This window comes from Macrosteles quadrilineatus, unplaced genomic scaffold, assembly GCF_028750875.1.
Source record: "Macrosteles quadrilineatus isolate MER2022 unplaced genomic scaffold, UCM_ALF_1.0 Scaffold_1__1_contigs__length_201487025, whole genome shotgun sequence".
Taxonomy (NCBI): Eukaryota; Metazoa; Arthropoda; class Insecta; order Hemiptera; family Cicadellidae; genus Macrosteles; species Macrosteles quadrilineatus.
Genome location: NW_026542594.1, coordinates 87,975,391 through 87,996,731, shown reverse-complemented (window position 1 = coordinate 87,996,731; position 21,341 = coordinate 87,975,391). Strand labels below are relative to the sequence as shown.

Below are 21,341 nucleotides of genomic sequence, written 5' to 3'. Positions count from 1 at the left end.
CCTACATTGAATGGTCCAAAGATAAGCAATAACTTAAGTTAAGCTAACTTAAGTATATATAGACCTAAGCACCCATAACTTAAGGCAAGTTAACTTAAGTTCTATGCTATCAAAATACACAGGTAGGCCTAGTTTATTCCAGCTGAGAGATAACGTACAAAATAGGGCTTTAGGTATCACAAACCGAGATAAGATTGGCCCTAGCATCTGGCCTAGGCCTATTTCTATTAGCCTATGGAACATTTGAAAAACGTCTAGTTAGGTGTGTGTTAACTTGAGTACCAAACCTAGAGTTTTAAAGTCGCAAGGTAACAAGTATCAAAAACACTCAAACAAATCAGAAAACAGTCAGGAACAATTTTCAAAAACCATTTTAGCCGCTGACACACCCCTTCATTAATGCCATAACACCCGCCATGATGGTCACGAGCCAAAAACAAGAGCGAATGATCGTAATACAAAGTAAGGAATGAGAAATTATCTGACCGCTAAACAATTTACTTACAAATTAAGTCAGCCACCTGTACTCCAAATGATAAATTCCACACTTTGAAAGCACTAGAAACTAGAAACTCACGACGATTCCATCGAAAAACCACTTCGAACACGGCGGACACAGCCGAGACGTATTTTTGTCTGCCTGCTCGCTTGCAGTTGCAGAACGTGAACAACGGGAACGGATTATTTCGTTTTCGTTCGTTGTCGTTCCTTACCTTGTTCCTTCTTCTTTCCTAGTTAGCGTTCGGCTGTTACATCATTATGCAATCCTCCCCAAATAATATCTGGTAAACTTTAAAACCAGGTTAGTGAAAACTGTTATTATATATGTAAAAAAACTGTTTCCAGATTCCAGACTAGGAACAATTTATTTATAATCACGTAGTATGTTTTATCATAGATAAACCCGTTTTATCTATGGTTTTAACTATGGTAGTATGAACAATGTATTGTTTGATACACTTGTTAAGTTGTTGCTTTTAACATGTTCACTATCACTGTCTTATGTTATATATTTCTGTAATTTTAAGTAAAAATATCCTCCGCTGTTTGTCGATAAGTTCGGTAAGTCTAGTCTGTGTCACATAATTATTCGTTATTATATTTTTTGCAATTTACTTTTGCTCGTTTATCTATCTGGATCTCGGCGTTCTTATTTGACTCATCATTGTTGAGTTTGGGTTGGGCCCCCATCTGTGTTACTGATAGAGCCTTTGAGGAACCGCGTGTGCTCCATGGAGTTCCCAAGGCTCTATCTTTGGACCCCTCTTATTCTTGATTGCCATCAACGATTTGCACTACCATGTTAATAGTCTCATTATTCTATTTTGCAGACAACACAACTTTATTTTATTTTCATCCGATAGAAACTGGTGGAGGCTGTCATTTCCTGGGTTTTCAAAAAGAGCTAATTCGTTTAAAATGAACCATTGCTGAGCCAAGGCCAAAGAGCAGTGCATGACTCTTTGGCCTTGTCTCAGCAATGGTTTTTTGCCTAATGTACCTGAAAGTGTGTCTTTAAAACTCTTAGGTTTTGTACTGGATCCTAAGCTATCTTGGGAAGACCACATAGATGTCATGTGTAAGAGACTTGTTCCAGCAGTGTGTTGTTCCTGCTTAGAAACCTTATGTCTGAGCTACCAATGCCAACGGTCAAGCAGGCTTACCATGCTTTGATGCTTTTTCCAGTCTATTCTAGTCTACGGAACCAGGCTGTGGGACCATGTCACTGGTACACAGAGAATTATATTGATTAAAAAAAGAGAACTCCTTCAATTTAGCCTTGGAATAATTTCTTGAGTATATTTAAATGTAGCTGGCTGGTGTTTATTCTTATTTTTAACTTTACATATTAAGTAGTGGTCATCCGATAAACTGGTCAAGTGTGCTTGTACAGAGATTTCATCTGGTTGTAAGTTGGTGTGACAACCATCAATGCTAGAGAGAGATATGCGTAACACCCATATTCAGACAAGAGGCATAGGAGATTTTTTACACCCCGATTGTCAGGGCTTCAAAATGTCAAAATTTGCGTCGCCTGCTAGGATCAGATCATCAGGCAGTAGTTATTTTTCGTGGTGTAACTGTGTAAGACGTGTCCCAGTTTTGTTAGAAAATCCTCTTCAGTGGTACTATTGGGTGATATGTATGTGCCAATCAGAATCAGTATGATGTTATGGAATTTGTATTTTAGTTTGATTGCAACAGTCTCAAATGTTTGTTCCTCTCCCATACACAGATCCTGGAGTTTAATTTCTTCTGTGCCGATAGGGAGATTATTTTTTTAATAAAGTGCAACACCACCCCACATGTGATGGATTCTACAGAATTGTGATGCCAGCAGAGCCGTCTTTATAAGATGCGAGGCCTAAGGCAATACATAATTGCGAGGCCTTGTTGAACTAAGCTAACCGGGGGGTCTACCCCCCAGCTGAGGGGGGGGGGTCCGGGGCGGAAAATTTTTGTAAAATTATACTTGTAAAGTCGTCATTTTAAGCACTTTGACGAAAAAAATGAATATTTTACACTCTGATAATGGGCGTGAATATTATTGCTAATTACACATATTATTGTTCCAATTCCAAAGTGGATATCATAAATATTGCACACGAAATTCTTTACAATCATTAATAAAAAAAATTAACACTTCTCCTTTACTGTGGATTATTGTGAATTGAATTAACACTTTGTAAATTAAACAAAGTGGCGGGACGACAATTAATAGTAAATGCTTATAGGCTATCTTGTTTATTTATTTTTTGTCAAGTTAGGTTTATAAATATGTGAATACTTCTGTGGCCACTTTTGCTGACGATACAGCTATTTTAGCGTCCCATCCTGATCCAGTGGTAGCTTCACTTAATCTTCAAAATTCCCTAGATGACTTAGAAGAATGGTTGCAAACATGGAAAATAAAAGAGAATGAGAGCAAATCTACTCATGTGACCTTCACTACCAGATTAGGTACTTGTCCTCCTGTAACCTTAAATAATATCCAAATTCCGCAATCCCACGAAGTGAAATACCTCGGCATGACGATTGACAAAAGATTAACATGGAAAAACCATATCTGGAATAAAAGAATGTACCTAAATTCAAAATTTAAAAATCTTTCCTGGCTCCTAAATAGTAAATCAAAATTACTATACAAAGTAATCCTGAAGCCAATTTGGACTTATGGAATCCAACTGTGGGGAACATCCAGTATGTCGAACATAAACATCATCCAACGATTTCAGTCAAAAGTTTTAAGGTTCATTCTGCAAGCCCCTTGGTATGTTAATAACAATATCCTTCACAAGGACAGTGGAATTCCTACGGTTGAAGAGGAAATAACCAAATTTAGTGCAAAATATCTAAAGAAACTTGAAAATCACCCTAATCACCTGGCTCTAAACCTCTTGGACAACAGTACCAGTATATATACAGGCTAAAAAGGATTCATGTTTTGGATCTAAGCACACGTTTTGTTTGAACAATTTAATTTTCCCTTGTTTATTTACATATTTATTTTTTCATTGAAATATTTTTAAGTTAGCTCTGTCAATGGACAGAGATTAACTAACGTTTTATTAAAAGTTGTTATTGTATTTGCTAAATGTTCTAAAAATGAACAGATTGTAAATAAAATTGTGAAAAAAAAGTTAGGTTTATTCTGTTTTCGGCAGTTGGTCTGTGAAGGGTGTTTTAAAGGTAAAAGATATTACATAAATAATTGTCCAGTATGATAATTTTTTTTTTTTGTTGGGCATCACTCACCTTATTGAAATCACGAGAACGCAGTCCTTGTCATGTCACAATCATGATGGTGACAAGTATGATTGTGACTTGACAAGGACTGCGTTCTCGTGATTTCAATAAGGTGAGTGATCCCAACAAAAAATTATCAAACTGAAGTATTGACCTCACCTAATATACCATGTCGTTTAGGAATAAATAATTGTCAATGAGATACTTGCAAAATTGTCATTTTAAGCAATTTGATAGAACAAATGAATCTTTTATACTCTGTAAATGGCCGTTAATATTATAGCTAATTGCACATATTTTTGTTCCAATTCCAAAGTGGATATCATAAATATTGTCCACGAAGTTCTTTACAATAATTAATAAAAAAATGAACACTTTTCTTCACTGTGGATTGTCGTTCCGTCACTTTGTAAATAGTAAATGCTCTGCTAACTTGTTTATTTACTTTTTGTCAAGATAGGTTTATTGTGTTTTCGGCAGTTGGTCTGTAATGGGGGTTTTTAATTGGTCTGTAATTGTCAATGAGTTTTTAATAATAAATTAAAAGAGAGTATCATTACAGTGTAATTGATTCACAGTGTATTTCTTTTTACTTTAATGACAAATATTGTCATAGGTTCATGTTTATTGCGAAATGCGAGTAGTTTACAGTCAGTCTTATCCACGCTGATTATCCATCCAATCCAGTAAACATTTACATCTGTAAACAAATTGCACTTAATTAATCATACAATAGAAGTTTAGTAAAATTTGAATTTATCATGGGCTATATGAACAAATATAAATATATTTTCCTAGTATGAGTTAGATATAAATTAATACAAAGATATAAAGATATAAATTAATACGTTCCAGTTAAGCTGATGAAAAAATAATGTAAATTTATATTTAGTTAAAATTATATTTAAAATTGTGTTTAAATATTATCAACCTAAACTCACCTCAAGTGAACTGTACTTTTCTCTCTTTCATTCCAGCGAAGTCGTTGGATATCGTCAAAATTAATTTTGGATGTCGTGTCAGATTCAATTGATGATGTTGCCAGAGATCACATGGCATGACCCCCCCCCCCTACCATATGACAGGTTCGTCGGTGGCGCCATGGTTGCGTGGTGTTGGCGCGCCAGGCACCGGCACCAGTACCAGTAAGAGTAAGCGTATGACTCACTGACATTCACCGGGGTGGCTTGGTGGCTGCCGCGAGGCTCGGGTTCCGTCATCGCCTCCGAGCTGTCAAACGTTGTTTGATATTCTTTTGTGTTTTATATGTCGTTCGTAGGTTTCTAATCGATACAACAATTGATATAGACTAATTAATAATAAATAAAACATATTTTAGGCACATGTATCTGTCTGTCCTTTATTATTTTATTTTCATTCCAAAACATTAACTTATTTATAGTGATAGTAAGGCCTCGCCGGGCAGGCCTCGCTGGTCAGGCCTCGCCGGGCAGGCCTCGCCGGGCAGGCCTTCTCCGGCGCGAGGCCTGGAGCGGCCGCTCCACCCTAAGGACGTCGCTGGATGCCAGCACATATCCTTTAATATTAGTGACGGCGAGCTCTTCACTCTTTAAACCGTGTTCCGACAGGATCAAAATGTCAGGCCTAATTTTGTCTACCTCTATTAGCAATCTGTCAATTTTGTTTTGTAGTCCTCGCTGTATGTTGAGATGGGAAGATAGTTAATGATGGTTTATTGAAATTGCTATTGTACTGTGTGTTAGAAAAATGTCGGGTATGCTGATTGTCAGGCTGGTGGGGGGTGGGTTTAGGCTTGTGTGCTATGTAGTTTGCGAAGAAGTCGGTCACTTGGAGTTTGGGTGCTCATGGATGTCATCGTGGCCCTCTACGTCTCCTGCAACAGGCCGGATGATGCCAATGATGCTTTTGGTCAGGATCTCCACCCCTTCGCTGTTCAGATGGACTCCATCTTACCTCAGATCACAGAATTATACTACTATAACGTATGTTTTCTGTGCTCAGATGTTTCTCTCCTAATAGGCTTGTGTTATCAATAAAATTTATTTTCACCTGCGCACACAAGAAACGTAGTGCATTCTTGGTTCCTCTATAAATCTACGGTAACTGTCATTTCTATGGTATTGACATTACGTACCAGTCCGTCCCTATGGGTGGAGTTTCTTGTATGCCTCAATAGTCAGCCAGAGTGGACGCATTACATGGTTCGGGGTTCTTGCTAAATTCGGAGACTGTGCAGTATGTCTAGTATGCCTTCTGTTAAGTATCGCTTCAGTTTGTTATTGAAGGTGACAGTTTTTTCTATAGTTTTGAGTTCTGGTGGAAATAAATTGAAGAAGTAAGAGCCAGAATAATAGTAGGGACTGTTGTTGAATTTCTGCAAACGATGCTGTGGCAAGTCTATGTTATGTGTGGTACGGAGGTGGTATGAATGTTGTTCAGATCTTAGGGTCGATGTTGATTTTTTGCGAGTGTGATGGATTCCAACACGTACAAGGAAATGATTGTTAGCAAATTGTTGTCTCTGAAAATTGGCTTGCAGTGTTCATGGGGTTGCTGTTGAAAGATTATTGCCATTATCGATGGTCTTATTTTGGATGGTAAGGATGAGTTCCATGTTCTTGGCTGTTAGTGTTGTGGATCCCCATACGGCAACTCCATAACGTAAATGGGAAGAAAAAAGTGAGTTATAGGCTATTAATACTGTATGTTCATTGGTGATGACTGATGGCTCTATCGTACAACGTGGTGTGCAGATGATAATTTCCCACACAGGTAGTCAACATGATCCTGCCAGCTGAGATTTTGGTCAATATATATTCCGAGGGACTTTGATGAGGGCGGTAACGGTATACTATGCTGAGGTCAAGCCAATAGCTATTAGATTCGTTCTTATGTTGTTTGGAGTAAAGTTTACGAGGACAGTTTTTGCTTTGTTTATATTAAGTTTCATGGAGTTGCATGTAGTGGTTGTACTGTCTTGGTTTATAAATATTATTGTTCCAGATTTTGAAGAGTTTGCGTTCCGAGATGGTTTTGAACGTCGAATATCTTCCTCCCTTGGTTGAAAGTAGGTTGTAACAAGATTGGCAACTCCGTTGACCTCTTTACTGCCCACCTTGGAAGCTCCAAAAGTTATTGCAACTTTTGACATTTTCCCTAGAAAATTTTATATTTACTCCCACCGCTTACCCATAATAAAGATTGTTCACAAGCTAATGCGAGAAAGTATGTGTCAGATTGCTGATACCATTTATTTCCCTGTAATAAACCTCACAAAAACCCAAATATGAAAATTATTTTTTGCTAAATACATTTGCATTGAAACAAAATCAGTGGCCATACGGCTTGAAAAATTCACTAATTTGTTCAGTTGGTATCGTTTAAATAAAAATAAATTAACGGTATCAGCATTCTGACACATACTTTCTCCCATAAGTTTGTCAACAACCTTTATCATGTGTAAGCGGTGAGAGTAAATATACGGAAATGGGATTAGTACAATTTTGATCAGAATTTAAAGGACTATAACATACTAAATTTTTATCAAAATCGTTCGGGCCATTTTTGTGAAAATCCGATTTTTCCGTTAATTATTTTATGGGGGTTTTATGGGAAAATAACATAATTTACAATAACTTTTGAACCGTAATTTTTACAGAAATGGGATTTGTACCATTTTGTTCAGAATATAAAGGACTATAACATACTAAAGTTTTATCAAAATCGTGATGGCGGTTTTTGGGAAAGTCCTACTTTTCCTTTATTTCATGGGGTTTTATGGGAAAATCCCCATTAAAAATCAAAATTTATAAAAAATTGAAAAAACTATCAAAATTGTAAGGACCATAACATACTATGTTAAATAAAAACCGGATTTTTTTCTAAAAATCCTATTTTTCGTTATTTTATGGGGTTTTTATGGGAAAATAACATCATTTACCATAACTTTTGAACCGTAATTTTTAGAGAAATGGGATTTGTACCATTTTGTTCAGAATTTAAAAGGCTACAACATACTAAATTTTTATCAAAATCGTTCGGGCCATTTTTGAGAAAATTCAATTTTTCCTGTTTTTTGTGGGTTTTTAAGGGAAAATCCCTATTAAAAATCAAAATTTCAAAAAAATGAAAAAAACGCCTGGAGAAACCATGGCTTAGAACCTACATACCAAATTTCATCGAAATCGGACCACAGGTGTAGTCTCTAGCTCTGTACACATCCAGACACACACATACACGCCATCCCTATACTTGTGTGGACATGGGTTTTTAACCAAACTATGTGGACATCAAGGCACACGGCTGAAAAAAATATCCTAGGTTCTTTCTAACCTCAAATTGAAGATGAGTAAAAGAACACTCCTTGTTTATTGGTCTAAATGTAGTAAAAAAAATCATAAAAATTGTGTGGACGTCCCCACAGTTAATGCAAGAGTCGGTCATGTCCCCACAGGTAATGCAAAAGCTAGTACACATGTCCCCACAGATAATGCAAATGTTGACACAATCGAGTGTTTTCTCGCTTAAAGGTGTTAATGTCCACACAGTTTGGGAATTTCACTGGTTGCATTTTGACAGTATATTTAGGTTATGTCTCCACTCTTCTTTATAAACAAATCGTTGTATATTAGTTACATCCGAATTGCTATGTAGCATATGAAATAACAATATTCATGTATTAATTCATTGTAAAAAATATTTAATAAGTAAGAAATACAGTTTCTCGTCAGATTAAAATATCAGGCCAAAATACCAATGTCTTCATAAAGATATTGCTGGAGGACTATCGATATTTTTTTCAGTGATAGTGATACAATCGATTTGGTTCCATATTACTAATATAATTTAATATTATATATTAATATTGTATAATTTGATATAAATATTTTATAGTATTAATTTAATATTAAAATTTTACAATATTGATTTATTAATTAATATTAATTGAATATTTTATATATTAAAAATATATAAATTAAATACTTTGCTGTATTTGGTTTTGACTTAGTCAATGACACCAACTGACTTTGTCTCTGAACAGAAAGCCCTTTCAGATGAGGTAGCTCTAGTTAGCGCCTATAACCGACGGTAGTGTAAATGGATTAATGCAGGTAGGAAAAAGATGATTCTGTACAGTAATCAGCGACCGATAGTACAAAGAAATATTATCATATGAATCACGTCTCCCCCGTATATATGATACATTACCTGTACTTGTAGTCAGTTAGCGTCCATAATCAACGGCAGTAAAAAAGGTTTTATGAGAAGAAATAAAGCATATTCCCGTATTCAAATTACTGGCGGACGTAAGGAAAATGTACTATGTATTTTAATTAATGACTATGCTGTCGGTACGGCACTTAAATTGCAACCTACGAGTCAACCCAACACTTCGGTCATCTAGATGGTGGCGTTTTGTTGGGGTAGCATCTTGACGACAACCCCTTACTATTAGAGGAGAGTTAAACATTTTGTATTCTCAGTTTTTTTAATTGTAATTCACTTTATTATTGAATTCTTTCTATTTTTTTTTCAAATGAACTATGCCCGTACGAATGAATTTTTGGAAAACGTTATCTATCGGGAAAATGCAGCCGTTCGGTTCTAAAGAAACTGTTAGGATGATGTAGACGTCGAAACGCTTTGTCAACCAGGGCCGTCCCTAGGGTTGTCAGCGCCCGGGGAAAATATAGTCGAGGTGCCCCCTCCCCCCAGTACTAGTCGCATTCGCATATGTAAGCTTCATACTACATTACGTTTACATTCTGATTACACCTATAGTGTTACAAATTATTGTTAACTTCAGTCTCATTTTCAGATTCGTATTTATTAACGCCATAATCTGATAACCTTTACCATTCATGCAAACCTACAAGACCACAGACAAAATTTGCTGCGGCGCCCGGGTCAACTTGCCCCTGTTGCCCCCCCCCTTCGGACGGCCCTGTGTCAAGCTGTGGTTCATAATTGTTGATTAAGCTCTTTTTTATGCCACAGGTGAGACAACAACGTTAGATAAACATTAAACCTTATAAATGTTAATTTAACAAGATTCATTACCCATAATGATTCAATTTTCATTAAATTTATTATATTTCTATTCTAGAATGGTTTACTTCTCCTTCCCAATACTTATGTCATGATATTATGTTGTGGCCCCTAGATCACCAGATTTTAGCTTGTGTAAATTTCTTCTGTGAGGCGTCCTCAAACTTAGCATATACACTCACAAACCCCGTACTTAAGGACGCAATTAACCAGAAAGTAAAGACAAATGATGGCCATTTAATTAATGATGGGACTTGTAATGGAAGAATGTAATAAGACAGGGATAAAAACTGTACTGACTAATTTTGTCACAACTGAAATCTAACTTAGTGCATTTAATCAATCATCTTAGTACGACCAGACAAAGACCGAAAACTCGGGGGTTCGTGCACACTATCATGTTGCGTTGTGAGGTTGTTTAGAATCTACTAGAAATTTTGATGTTGATACTGTAAGTTTATCGAAAATGTTCACAGCCATCTATCACTGTGTGGGACAAACAGGCATATTCGGATAGAATATAATAGCATTCCTTAAATGCGTGTTTATTTTTGTTATCGGAGGCCTCATGATTTGAAGAAGCTCATCGAATGACTGGACTAACATACGATAGTATAAAAAAACGTTGTCTCATGTTTCCTGATGTTTTTAAAACGTACGAAAACGTTCACCTGCATCACGTTCACGACAAAAGGGATGAATCCAATGAATGACTTCTGTTATTTGTTCTTAGTAAACCACTTGCTTCCATTACACACACAAGTTTTATCAATAATATAAAAGGATTACCTCATCCAACCACAGTTGCTGGTATGACGACTAGTTTCGTTCCTTAGAACTTCGTCAGGTCATTGTATGCAACCGCATAATCAATGTATTAGCATTGTGGTAGGTCAAAAGATTCTTTAAAATACTGTCAAAATCACAATAGTCAAAACTAGTCAGGTTGATCAAATTATAAAAAAAGAATAAAAAGTGATAAAACTGGTAAAAACTGTAAAGTCTAGCCAGCACTGTCTATTCACTTGCAAATTGTTGCAAATGGATCTTGCAAATTGTTTTTTTACTTACTAAATACTATATTGAATAATATATGTAACATTTAAATGTGATAATGATTTATTATATCACACACTCATTATATTTAATATGAATGAATGAATTATATATTTATTCCGACGAAGTATTTACAAAAATTGTACACAAATATTTAACGGAGAAGAAAAACATAAATGTGAAATGAACTGAATAAATTAAATTAACCTTTTAATATAATTCTATTTCATCAAAAATAAAAAATAAAAATAAATGAAAGAAGATGGGTGAAAATATGAGCTAAATGGTATCACAAGAACAAATAGTGAAATAAATAACTATGAAAAAATATTAGGTGGCATAAAAAATTAAAAAAAAATTATTTATATCAATAAATTAATATATATAATTGATAATAATGCTAGGTTTAACCAATCTGTAAGAATTATTTAAATAGTTGATCGGGTTATTCATTTATTATGAAATGTTGTACAAGGAGTATTCTATATCAGGAGATTGGGAAGCCAAACACTCAAGTCTTATTGCTAGTAGCCGCCAGCAGCTTTCCTTGTTCACCAAAAAGTCTGTAGGAGCGCCACTAGTCAGACATCTCCAAGTCCCCACAGTTATTGTATTTCTTGCAAAAATTGTGTGGACGTGTGTGATGTCCACATAAGCGACCAGGTCCACACAGTCTGGTCACATTCACACTCATGTCCCCACAGCATATGCAGCACGAAAGCACATACACACACACACACACACACACCTCAAAACAAAAAAATTAATCGGTCCCGGGTCCAGGTCTTACCATGAGTACTACGGTAATAGCTTATTCCCTATATGGGAAATTCGCTAAAAATATTTTCATAATATGATATATATTTCTATGTAGGGAATTAGATTGTCCACAAAATGTAGGCTATGAAATGAATTTCCCTTAAAAAATCTGTAAAAAAAGTTTTTACCGAGGCGGCTTTTTAAAATTTCAAAAAAGAAAATTCTAAGTTTATTTTTTTATTTTTTTTTATTTATTGAAAAAATACACTTTCTAAATCATTATTATATTACTATTTCTAGATTTTTCTGTTCTTTCCGAACAAAATTAATATATTTTAAGGTTGGCTAGGTTTACTTGTACGGTTGAACTTTTACGAATTTTCAAAAAAAGGTCTGCAAAATCGCCAAAATGGGTTGGCCATTCCCCACTTCTAACATTGGCCACTGCTAGGGTTAATGATTAATCATCCTAGATTAGGCCTGAATCACAAGGCAAGAGAGTTTTGGTACACTGAGAAGGTAAGAATTACCTAGGCCTACCCAATTTTATTCACAAGGTGTAACTTAACTTAAAATTGGATAAGTGGTAAACTTATTCTTGCTGTTCCAAAATTTACACTGAGCATTTAAGCAAAAGGTTGTGACAGATGAGAAAATCCTTCCTATTAAAATAATTTTGTAATAATAGGTACCATTCAGTCATTCGGGGTTTGGAGCAGTCACAGTCACAGTCACAGTCACAAGTAGCTGGTTAGCCGTTCGAGTGATGCACGCCAATGGCATCGTCACAGTTTCGTAGTTTTGAGTATCACCGCACGGAGCGCCACCGTAGCATATATCGCTGTGACTAGTCACCGATATTTTTAACCGATATTTCTTTGTCACAGTCACAGTTCCGAGTGATATTTTAAAGTCACTGATATTCTCATCCCTAAGCTCTGTACACATCCAGACACACACACACACACACACACACACACACACACACACACAGACATCACTTCGAAAACCACTTTTTTGGGTCCAGGGGGACCCAAAAAAAACGAATATATCTACTCAAAACTCAAACTCGAAAATTTTGACGAAAACAATACATTCTCCATATACTATGGTATAGGGGGAGAAAGTAAAAAAAGAGAGGAATAGAGAGAACAATTGGATTGAAATTGAAGAATGGGGCCTGGGCACTGAGCTAAAATTATAACTGGAGGTAGCACTGCCATGGCAGAAGTCTGTCAAAAGCGAGTCGCTGATTTTGTTAGGTTGGTATAGCAGTAAGTTTTCTTACCATAGCAATAACATGGCTTCTTATAACTAGGTTGGTATAGCAGTGAGTATTTTTGTCATACTTGAATACTTTTAATACTTTAATAATTTTCTTTGAAATGGCGACCATACAAAGTAGGTATTTTAAGCCAAGTATAATAATAGTTATAGCAATATAATATGGCTTCTTATGACACCCACCTCACGCAAACATGGCGGCTGGCGACACGCATCTTTGACATTCAGTGCTACCTCCAGTTAGAATTATAGCTCAGTGGGCCTGGGCCTGGCCAATCTTAATCCAATCCCAATCTCAATGCCTAGCCTAACTAACAAGACGAGGAACGAGGGATTTGGATTGGAGGTTGGAGGGAACGAAGAAGGGAGAAAAGATCTAACAACTTCAAACAAAGTTCAAACTTCAAACTTTAAAGTCAGTCAGGTCAGTTTTGTTTTGTTGTCTTGTCCTTGTCCGTTTGTTTGTCTTGAAGGTCTTGTCTTGTCATTTTGTGAAACCGTGATTTGACATTTGATTTGAGGTCCTTGAGGATTAGCAGGTTAGCTGAAACACAATTTTCAAAAGATTTAGAATGAGTTAAGATTAAAATGAGATACTAATTTCAGATTAGATTTTACCTGGCGTTATAGCGCCTAGGCTAAATATATGGTAACCTTGTTTTAGGTAGCCTAATTATCATTATAAACAGTTAAATTTTATTTTAATAACATTTTTCTGTGTTAGGGTACAGTTTCTTAACTGGGCTACGCTAATATTCATTGAGGTAACTATCGAATTGAAATTATTGATTACTTAGGCCTACTTGATGACTTTATACTTGGATCTTGCATCTTTGACAGATCTAGTCTGATAGATTGCGTCATAATTTATAATATATACAATATTTACAAAATCATAAATTGGGCTGAGACTATAAAAATACTTTGGCTGTCTATTGGATGGCAATGCGGACATACACTATCTTGCGAGGGGCTCATAGTCAAGTTCTTTAAGGGAGTAGAGCGGTCTATTAACAAGTATCCCTTTTAGTGTCCTCTTGAAGGAGGGTACATCCATCTCCCGCATCTGGGTAGGCAAAGTAAGTACCTATTATATGTTTTAATCGCTGAACGGGGACAGCAACTCAAGGTACGACTGAGATGGCAGTTGAGAACGTTGATATTTTGGGCCTTCCTAGTATAGTAACCGTGCACCTCCTCTCTCTTACTGTAAACACTCAAGTTATTCTTCAGTAGGATCAGGATATCTAGAACATACTGAATTTACTGTGAGCACCTCTAGTTCCTTGAAGATTGGCCGGCAATGGTCCAAATACCCAGCAGATGTGACAATCCTGAAGGCCACTTATTGTAAAAGTAGTATATCCTCAGCTGCTGAGGAGTGCCCCCACAGTACCAGTCCATAAGTCACATGACTGTGAAATAGGGCGTAAGTACACAGATAGAAGAGATGATCAATCAATATTTAAAAATATATCTATTATAAAATTAAACTATCATAACCTAACCTAACCAACCAAACTTGCTGATGGTGAAAATAATCGCATGAAGGTTTACTAGGCTAATCGAATCGATAGTGTCAATAAATATTAGCGTAGCCCAGTTAAGAAACTGTAAGTTACAAAATGTGTGTGTGTTACTTTGGTAGGCCTATCGGTAGTCTATCTTAAGATTTGAAGTACCGGTACCTATTATTACAAAATTATTTTAAGGGGAGTCGCTACTGAAAAACTACCAATTTTGTAAAAAACTTGATTTTTTTATTATTTTTTTATCTTGTTCTATGGATTGTAAGGTTTCAAAAAAACATAACATTTGGTATAATATATATTTTTTTCACTGTGAAAAAAATATTTGAAGTGAAGCGCGCACACCTCTTTTGGGGCATCAACTAGGCCTAGTATAAACCAACGTATAAACTTCAACCGCTGTTTTCCGCGACTTTAAAATTTTGTTTTTTTTTATATATAAGTTCTTATAACTTTTTAACTATTGCAGCTAGGCCTATATGAATGAAATTTTTACCACACATTGTTTATACTATAAATCAACTTTCTGTGCATGGATATTGTAATTGGGTAAATAAAAGTACATGAAAAAAAATTTATAAAAATTTATAACCTATAAATTTTTCAAAAACTTATTTTTGAAGCCATAACTTATAAACTAATTGAGAAAATAACATGAGTATGCACAGAAAGTATGTGCTTTCCTTGCTCTTTAAAATAAGATATCGAACAATAAAATTGGTTCAGTAGTTAAATAGTTATAAGAGATTTAAAAAAACCCCATTTTTTCCTGCCAAAAAACTTAAAAAACTCCAAAAAGTATGTATAAATTTTTTTTGACTTTAACGGCAGTAAATCTTTTTCTAAGACTAAATGAACTTAAAAAAGTATATATGATAATTTTTAAAAGGATTTTATTAAAAATCACTAGTTTCAGTAGTGACTCCCCTTAATAGGAAGGATTTTCTCAACTGTCACAACCTTTTGCTTAAATGCTCAGTGTAAATTTTGGAACAGCAAGAATAAGTTTACCACTTATCCAATTTTAAGTTAAGTTACACCTTGTGAATAAAATTGGGTAGGCCTAGGTAATTCTTACCTTCTCAGTGTACCAAAACTCTCTTGCCTTGTGATTCAGGCCTAATCTAGGATGATTAATCATTAACCTTAGCAGTGGCCAATGTTAGAAGTGGGGAATGGCCAACCCATTTTGGCGATTTTGCAGACCTTTTTTTGAAAATTCGTAAAAGTTCAACCGTACAAGTAAACCTAGCCAACCTTAAAATATATTAATTTTGTTCGGAAAGAACAGAAAAATCTAGAAATAGTAATATAATAATGATTTAGACAGTGTATTTTTTCAATAAATAAAAAAAAATAAAAAAATAAACTTAGAATTTTCTTTTTTGAAATTTTAAAAAGCAGCCTCGGTAAAAACTTTTTTTACAGATTTTTTAAGGGAAATTCATTTCATAGCCTACATTTTGTGGACAATCTAATTCCCTACATAGAAATATATATCATATTAGGAAAATATTTTTAGCGAATTTCCCATATAGGGAATAAGCTATTACCGTAGTACTCATGGTAAGACCTGGACCCGGGACCGATTAATTTTTTTGTTTTGAGGTCCCTAGAGGCCAAAAACACCATCCCTCAAAAATCATATATATATATATAGGCCTATATATATATATTTATATATATAGGTAGGCCTACCGGTACCTATATGTGTCCGTTAGCACGATAACTCAAGCAAAAATGATCCGATTTTGATGAAATTTGGTACAAACGTGTAAACCTACATTTATTCGAACGAGTTGGGAACCAGCATGATCAGATTATGGGAATGGGGGTTTATGGGGTGTTTTTATGGGGTAAAAATAGGTTTTTCCCAATTTGACCCTAAAAACACAAAATTTTACAATTTCTTTTCAAACCATTTTTTTAGAGCATAAAAAAACAAATAATTTAGTATATTGAAGAGTTATTACAAATAAAATTCCAAAAAACTGTAAATTTAAAATTCCTATGTTATTCTTATGGAGAATAAGTCAACTGTTGCAGTTTGCTTGTTTATGAACATACTAGCTGTAACCTGTAAGCTCACTCACCTTTAGGTAGAAGCTCGTTCGCTGCGCTCACTTGCCTTCAGGTTAGCTCGTTCGCTACGCTCACTTGCCTTCAGGTTAGCTCGTTCACTACGCTAACTCGCCTCCAGGTTAAAGTTCGTTCGCTATGCTCACTCACCTTTTGGTTGCAAATTAGCTGTTGTCATAAATGTAAAAGAAATAATAGTGCTGCACCCTGTTGGTAATCCTTGTAACTTTAATGCTATTGTACATCATAGAACAGAACCAACTTGTTTAATTGAAACAGCTGTTAAGATTCATTAATTCCATTTCTCATAAGGTTAACATGGGAAACTACAGAGCCACTGGGGCGGAGCCGATTGGACGGATCACGAAATTGATGGTGTAAACCTATTCCATGACATTCTACACGTATGTACCAAGTTTTGTGGCAATCGGTTCAGCGGTGTCTGAGTTTCACTGCCAAATATATATATATATACAAACATCCTCTTTTATACTTATAGATTTTATCAACATTGGATCATTTTTGCCCATAACTTATATATATATTTAAACAGATATTCATTTTTCATATGAATTTAAACAGATGGTGTTTTTGCCTCTAGGGACCTCAAAATAAAAAAGTAAATCGGTCCCAGGTCCAGGTTTTACCATGAGTACTACGGTAATAACTTATTCCCTATATAGGAAATTTGCTAAAAGTAAAACATTTTCTTACCCATTAAATTTTCAATTTTTTGATATCATATTAAGCCATATTTTGAGAGCTTATGTTAAGATATACAAATAAACTTTGAGTAAAAAGAAGAGAACTTACAGTTCTCACATCCTCTGACGCCACAGTGCGCACGTATTATTTTATAGTTTTAATTAAAAACTTATTTGATTTCTTTTTATGCAAAAAATGTGTAAATACATAGGTATATTACTTTATGATTTGAGTATCGGATTATGAATGGTATAATAAATACTAACAAACACAATATTAGCAGGGCAAATAAACATTCATCCTTCAACTGTTATGTTGAATTAAAAAAATATTAACTGGTCTTCTTTGAATTTACTATTCGTGCATGACATTCTTCCTCTTAGTTAGGTTTCTAATAAGTTATTGTGATTCTAATTTAAGTTCTTAATTTTGTTTGTATGATGTAGTCTTAAATAAATTTTTAAACACTTGACTGCTATTTCAGTAAATCACTAATATGACATTTTAACGGTTCTAATTGGTTGTGTGTTTGGTTGCTGGTTCGGTTAGCCTTAAAAATGTTAGGCCTATTATGTATGTTTCTGAGCACAATGCCTCCCCCCTCACGGAATGGCCACGCAGTCGGGCTGGCTTCAACGAAACTCGAGCATGTCCTCTACTTAATCCTCCTAGGGCCTAAGCGGGGTGAGATACGAAGGAAGTTTTTAAACATTATACCTAATTGTTTTGGGCCTCCTAAGTATTTAATATGAGGGACAGACTTTTATATCTGTTGTCAAAAACAACCGAATGAAAATATTGATCAACATTTTTTATTTGATTATTTCATTCTATACATTGTTTGGTTGATTAGGTTAACCTAACCTAACTACTTAATAAAACGATATATCGAATAAAATAATCGATATTTCGAATAATCGATTTATTGATCAATATTTTCATTCAGTTGTTTTTGACAACAGATAAGTTAACTTATGAAAGTCTACCAAATATTAGGCCTATTTTTCTGTTGGCCTCAGGACAAAGAGTTAACGTCTTGTTTCTTAGTGTAATGTCAAATACTTATTGGGCTAGGTTTGCATAATTTACCAAAACATAAGTTAAGATTGGCCGTGGTCTCTAAACCTATGTTACTCATTATCAATCAAAGTTAAGTTAATTTTCCTTTTTTGTTTTGTGTGTTTTCTACGCCAATGAATGGCAGCGTACAGTTCCGTTGAGAAGCTGTAATATAACTTATTATCGGGCTAAATATAGATATAGGCTAATTATATCGATTTTGATTTAGTTTTATAACTCACCTTTAATATGCTAATTTCATTTCTGGATGAACATCAAATTGAGTAGGCTAATGATCTGTTAACAAGTAAAACAGCAATAATTTTAGGTACTTAACTTAAATTAGAAAAAAAAAACTAAACAAAAAACCTGCAAAGCAGAGAATAGCCTAATATTGTAATTTTTGCCTTTAGAAAATGGGGAAACGGATCTTGACCTGATACTTAACCTGGTGTAGAGGTAGGCTAGGTTATTCATAAAGATGATTCGCAAGATTGTCAGCGGATTTTATAGGCCTACATACCACTTTGTATTTCCACTTTAAAATGTCTTTAAACTAGCCTATTTTCAGACATAGCCTACAAATTTAGGATAGAATAAACAAACCACTTTATTAACGTTTTGTTTACTTATCGTTTTTATATATATGTGGTAAAATTAAATTCAATGTAAATAAGTAACTTAATCGAACTGAATCAAAATCGATATATAGGCTAGCCTATTGATATTTAATCCTATTATAGGCCTATGTCGCAGGCTCTCCGAGGAACTTTACCCCAATGGCATTTCTTACTTTTTAAAAGGGAACAGTCCAAACCCTGGTCTTGTTACTACGGTCTCTTTGTTAGATAGGGTCATTAATTCATAGCCCAATGACAAATAGCATCTGGGTAATGGCTCAATGAGATTAAAGTTATAATATAAATGCAAAGTGGTTGATTTGATTTTAATTGTTATGAATAAATTGTTCTAGATACAAAATGACCAGAACAAAAAAGCCCCGAAAGCCTTCATCTATCAGGAACGAACTGGGTACTCAAGGATTTTTCAGCCACAGTTTAGTATCCAGCCACAATATCTCACAGAAGAGCAACTATGAAGATCTCAACAACTTTTTAACTAGAACATACACATCAACTGACCACCTCCAGAAAGAACTGAAATGTTTTTGTAAGTTATAATATTGTATATTTTTCAATGAGTACATAAGATCCTATTTAAGTTTATAGTGTGTTTACACCCAGAGTTTTCAACAGGATTTTTAAAACATGTGTTGTTAACATAAGTCCTAAACATTTTGTTCTAAACTCCGGTGTCAACCTGGCTTTACAAAGTGCTGTTTCAATATATTTTTACAACTTCAGGTAAAATGTTTGTTGTAAGATAAACACTGCAAACTATTGACAAATTTGGACAAAACTAGTGTTCCATGATGTAAACTTTTCTTTAAAAGTTTTTCCAGTGGTGTAAACACTGATTAAGATTTAACACGTTCGCTACCACAATAGTACAAAATTTTGCATTTATATGGACCAGTGAAGCACATATGCGACGGCTGGTTTCTACCCATAGACTGCTGTCGCATATACTAGTCACATTAAAATAGACTGACGTCACATATTTGCATCGGTGTTCCAATGTTATCAAAACGCTCATATCTTTGTAACGGTCTATTTGAAGGCACTGAATTCTCTGCAGTGGTCTACAGGGATGTCTGTCGCACAACTGTGTCGCTTGGTCTGTGGATATGATAATTGGTGACGTCATATGATAGTTGGGAAAACTGTTCTTTACTCTGCTGCATCACTGTATGTATGTATGCTGTATGTATGCTACATTGTCCCGCTTTTATATTGCTCAATTATAAACTGTTCATGAATTTTTTTTTTTACTTATTTTCTCCTAAAAAAAAAACAAAAATGAACTGTTGCATATATGCGGCGTTCGGCTATTTCAAGAAAAAATAATAATTTTCACTATTGTCTTAGCTATAGACCAAAGGTTATCAACAATATAAAAAAACAAAAATATATTATTTATAAACAAAAATGCAGAGTATTACAAGGTAAATGATCAGTGTTTAACACGTTCGCTCCGACGTGTCCACCGGTGGCGCACGAATTAAATTTAAGTAAAAAGTAAATACGTGTTCAAATTACCATAGACTTTCCAAAAAACAAAAATGTTTTTATAATAATAATTTATTTGAAAATTATGGAAAAATTGCCCATAATAACAAGGAGAATGCAGAAATTATGGCAGAAGCGTTTAATAAACTATTAAACTGCGACGAACCTAAAAATCTTTTAACGATAAATACGAACACTCCCATAATAACAAATCCAGAAAATTTAAACCCACCTGTTCGGTATTCATATTTTTAGAGTATTTAGAAATTAATCATTATGTTAATTAAGTCACTGGTTAATTAATCATGCTAATGTATATATAAATCACCACATTTATTGTAATATTATTTAGTCTCAGTAACAATTTATTGTAAATAGACTCCCGCTTTCAATATTCAAATGAGATTGCTAAGCCTGCTCGAATTTCCCGCCACAGTAAGGCCTATTTTCCTGTACTACATACCCATGAATCACCTGACGCCGTGTTTGCTTCAATCGCATTTCCTATTGGCCATCGAATTCCTAGACCCCTCTAAACCGCAATTGCATTTTTAAAAGTGTGAAACCGGCGATCGGCGTCTGTCTGTCCACGGTCGGCGTCCATAACTCACGGTGTATTCCGTTTCTCGTATCTCGGGACATTAATTGCCCATTTTACCTCTCTTAAGCGTATTTTTAGGCTATAGATTAATTATATCTGGCCTCCCTCTCCTCTATAGTACATTTAACTATATATACATTTTAATTTCCCCCTTTTGTTTGTGATTAAATTACTTAAATTGTGATCTAGTGATTTCAGACTCTTCAAACCTCAAGACAGTGTGTGCGCGTCCGTGTATTACTTCTAGACTTTCCGTACGTTTTCACCGCGACTTCCGCGTATTAGTGAGCTCTTTGTGATTATGAACTTGGGTGCGTTGCGTTCTCCAAAATTCTACAAAACAGAAGCACTCGGTCTAAGGAC

The 21,341-nt window shown here is 34.9% G+C and overlaps 2 protein-coding genes across 9 annotated transcripts in view; one reads left to right on the top strand and one right to left on the bottom strand.

Moving 5' to 3' along the window:
- The window catches only part of LOC128984169 (protein hu-li tai shao), a 156,049-nt gene extending 155,383 nt beyond the window's left edge, over positions 1 to 666 (bottom strand). For all 8 annotated transcript variants that reach the window (XM_054403488.1, XM_054403665.1, XM_054403609.1 and 5 more), the window contains exon 1: positions 506 to 666. The gene's annotated coding sequence lies outside the window, so the exon portion shown is untranslated. The remainder of the gene's footprint in view (positions 1 to 505) is intronic.
- A 3,169-nt stretch (positions 667 to 3,835) lies between these two features.
- Positions 3,836 to 21,341, top strand: part of LOC128984089 (borealin-like) — a 65,966-nt gene continuing 48,460 nt past the window's right edge. Inside the window, exons 1-2 of the mRNA XM_054403401.1 lie at positions 3,836 to 3,859; positions 19,222 to 19,418. Coding sequence (XP_054259376.1) covers positions 19,229 to 19,418 — 190 coding nt within the window. The 5' untranslated portion in view covers positions 3,836 to 3,859; positions 19,222 to 19,228. The remainder of the gene's footprint in view (positions 3,860 to 19,221; positions 19,419 to 21,341) is intronic.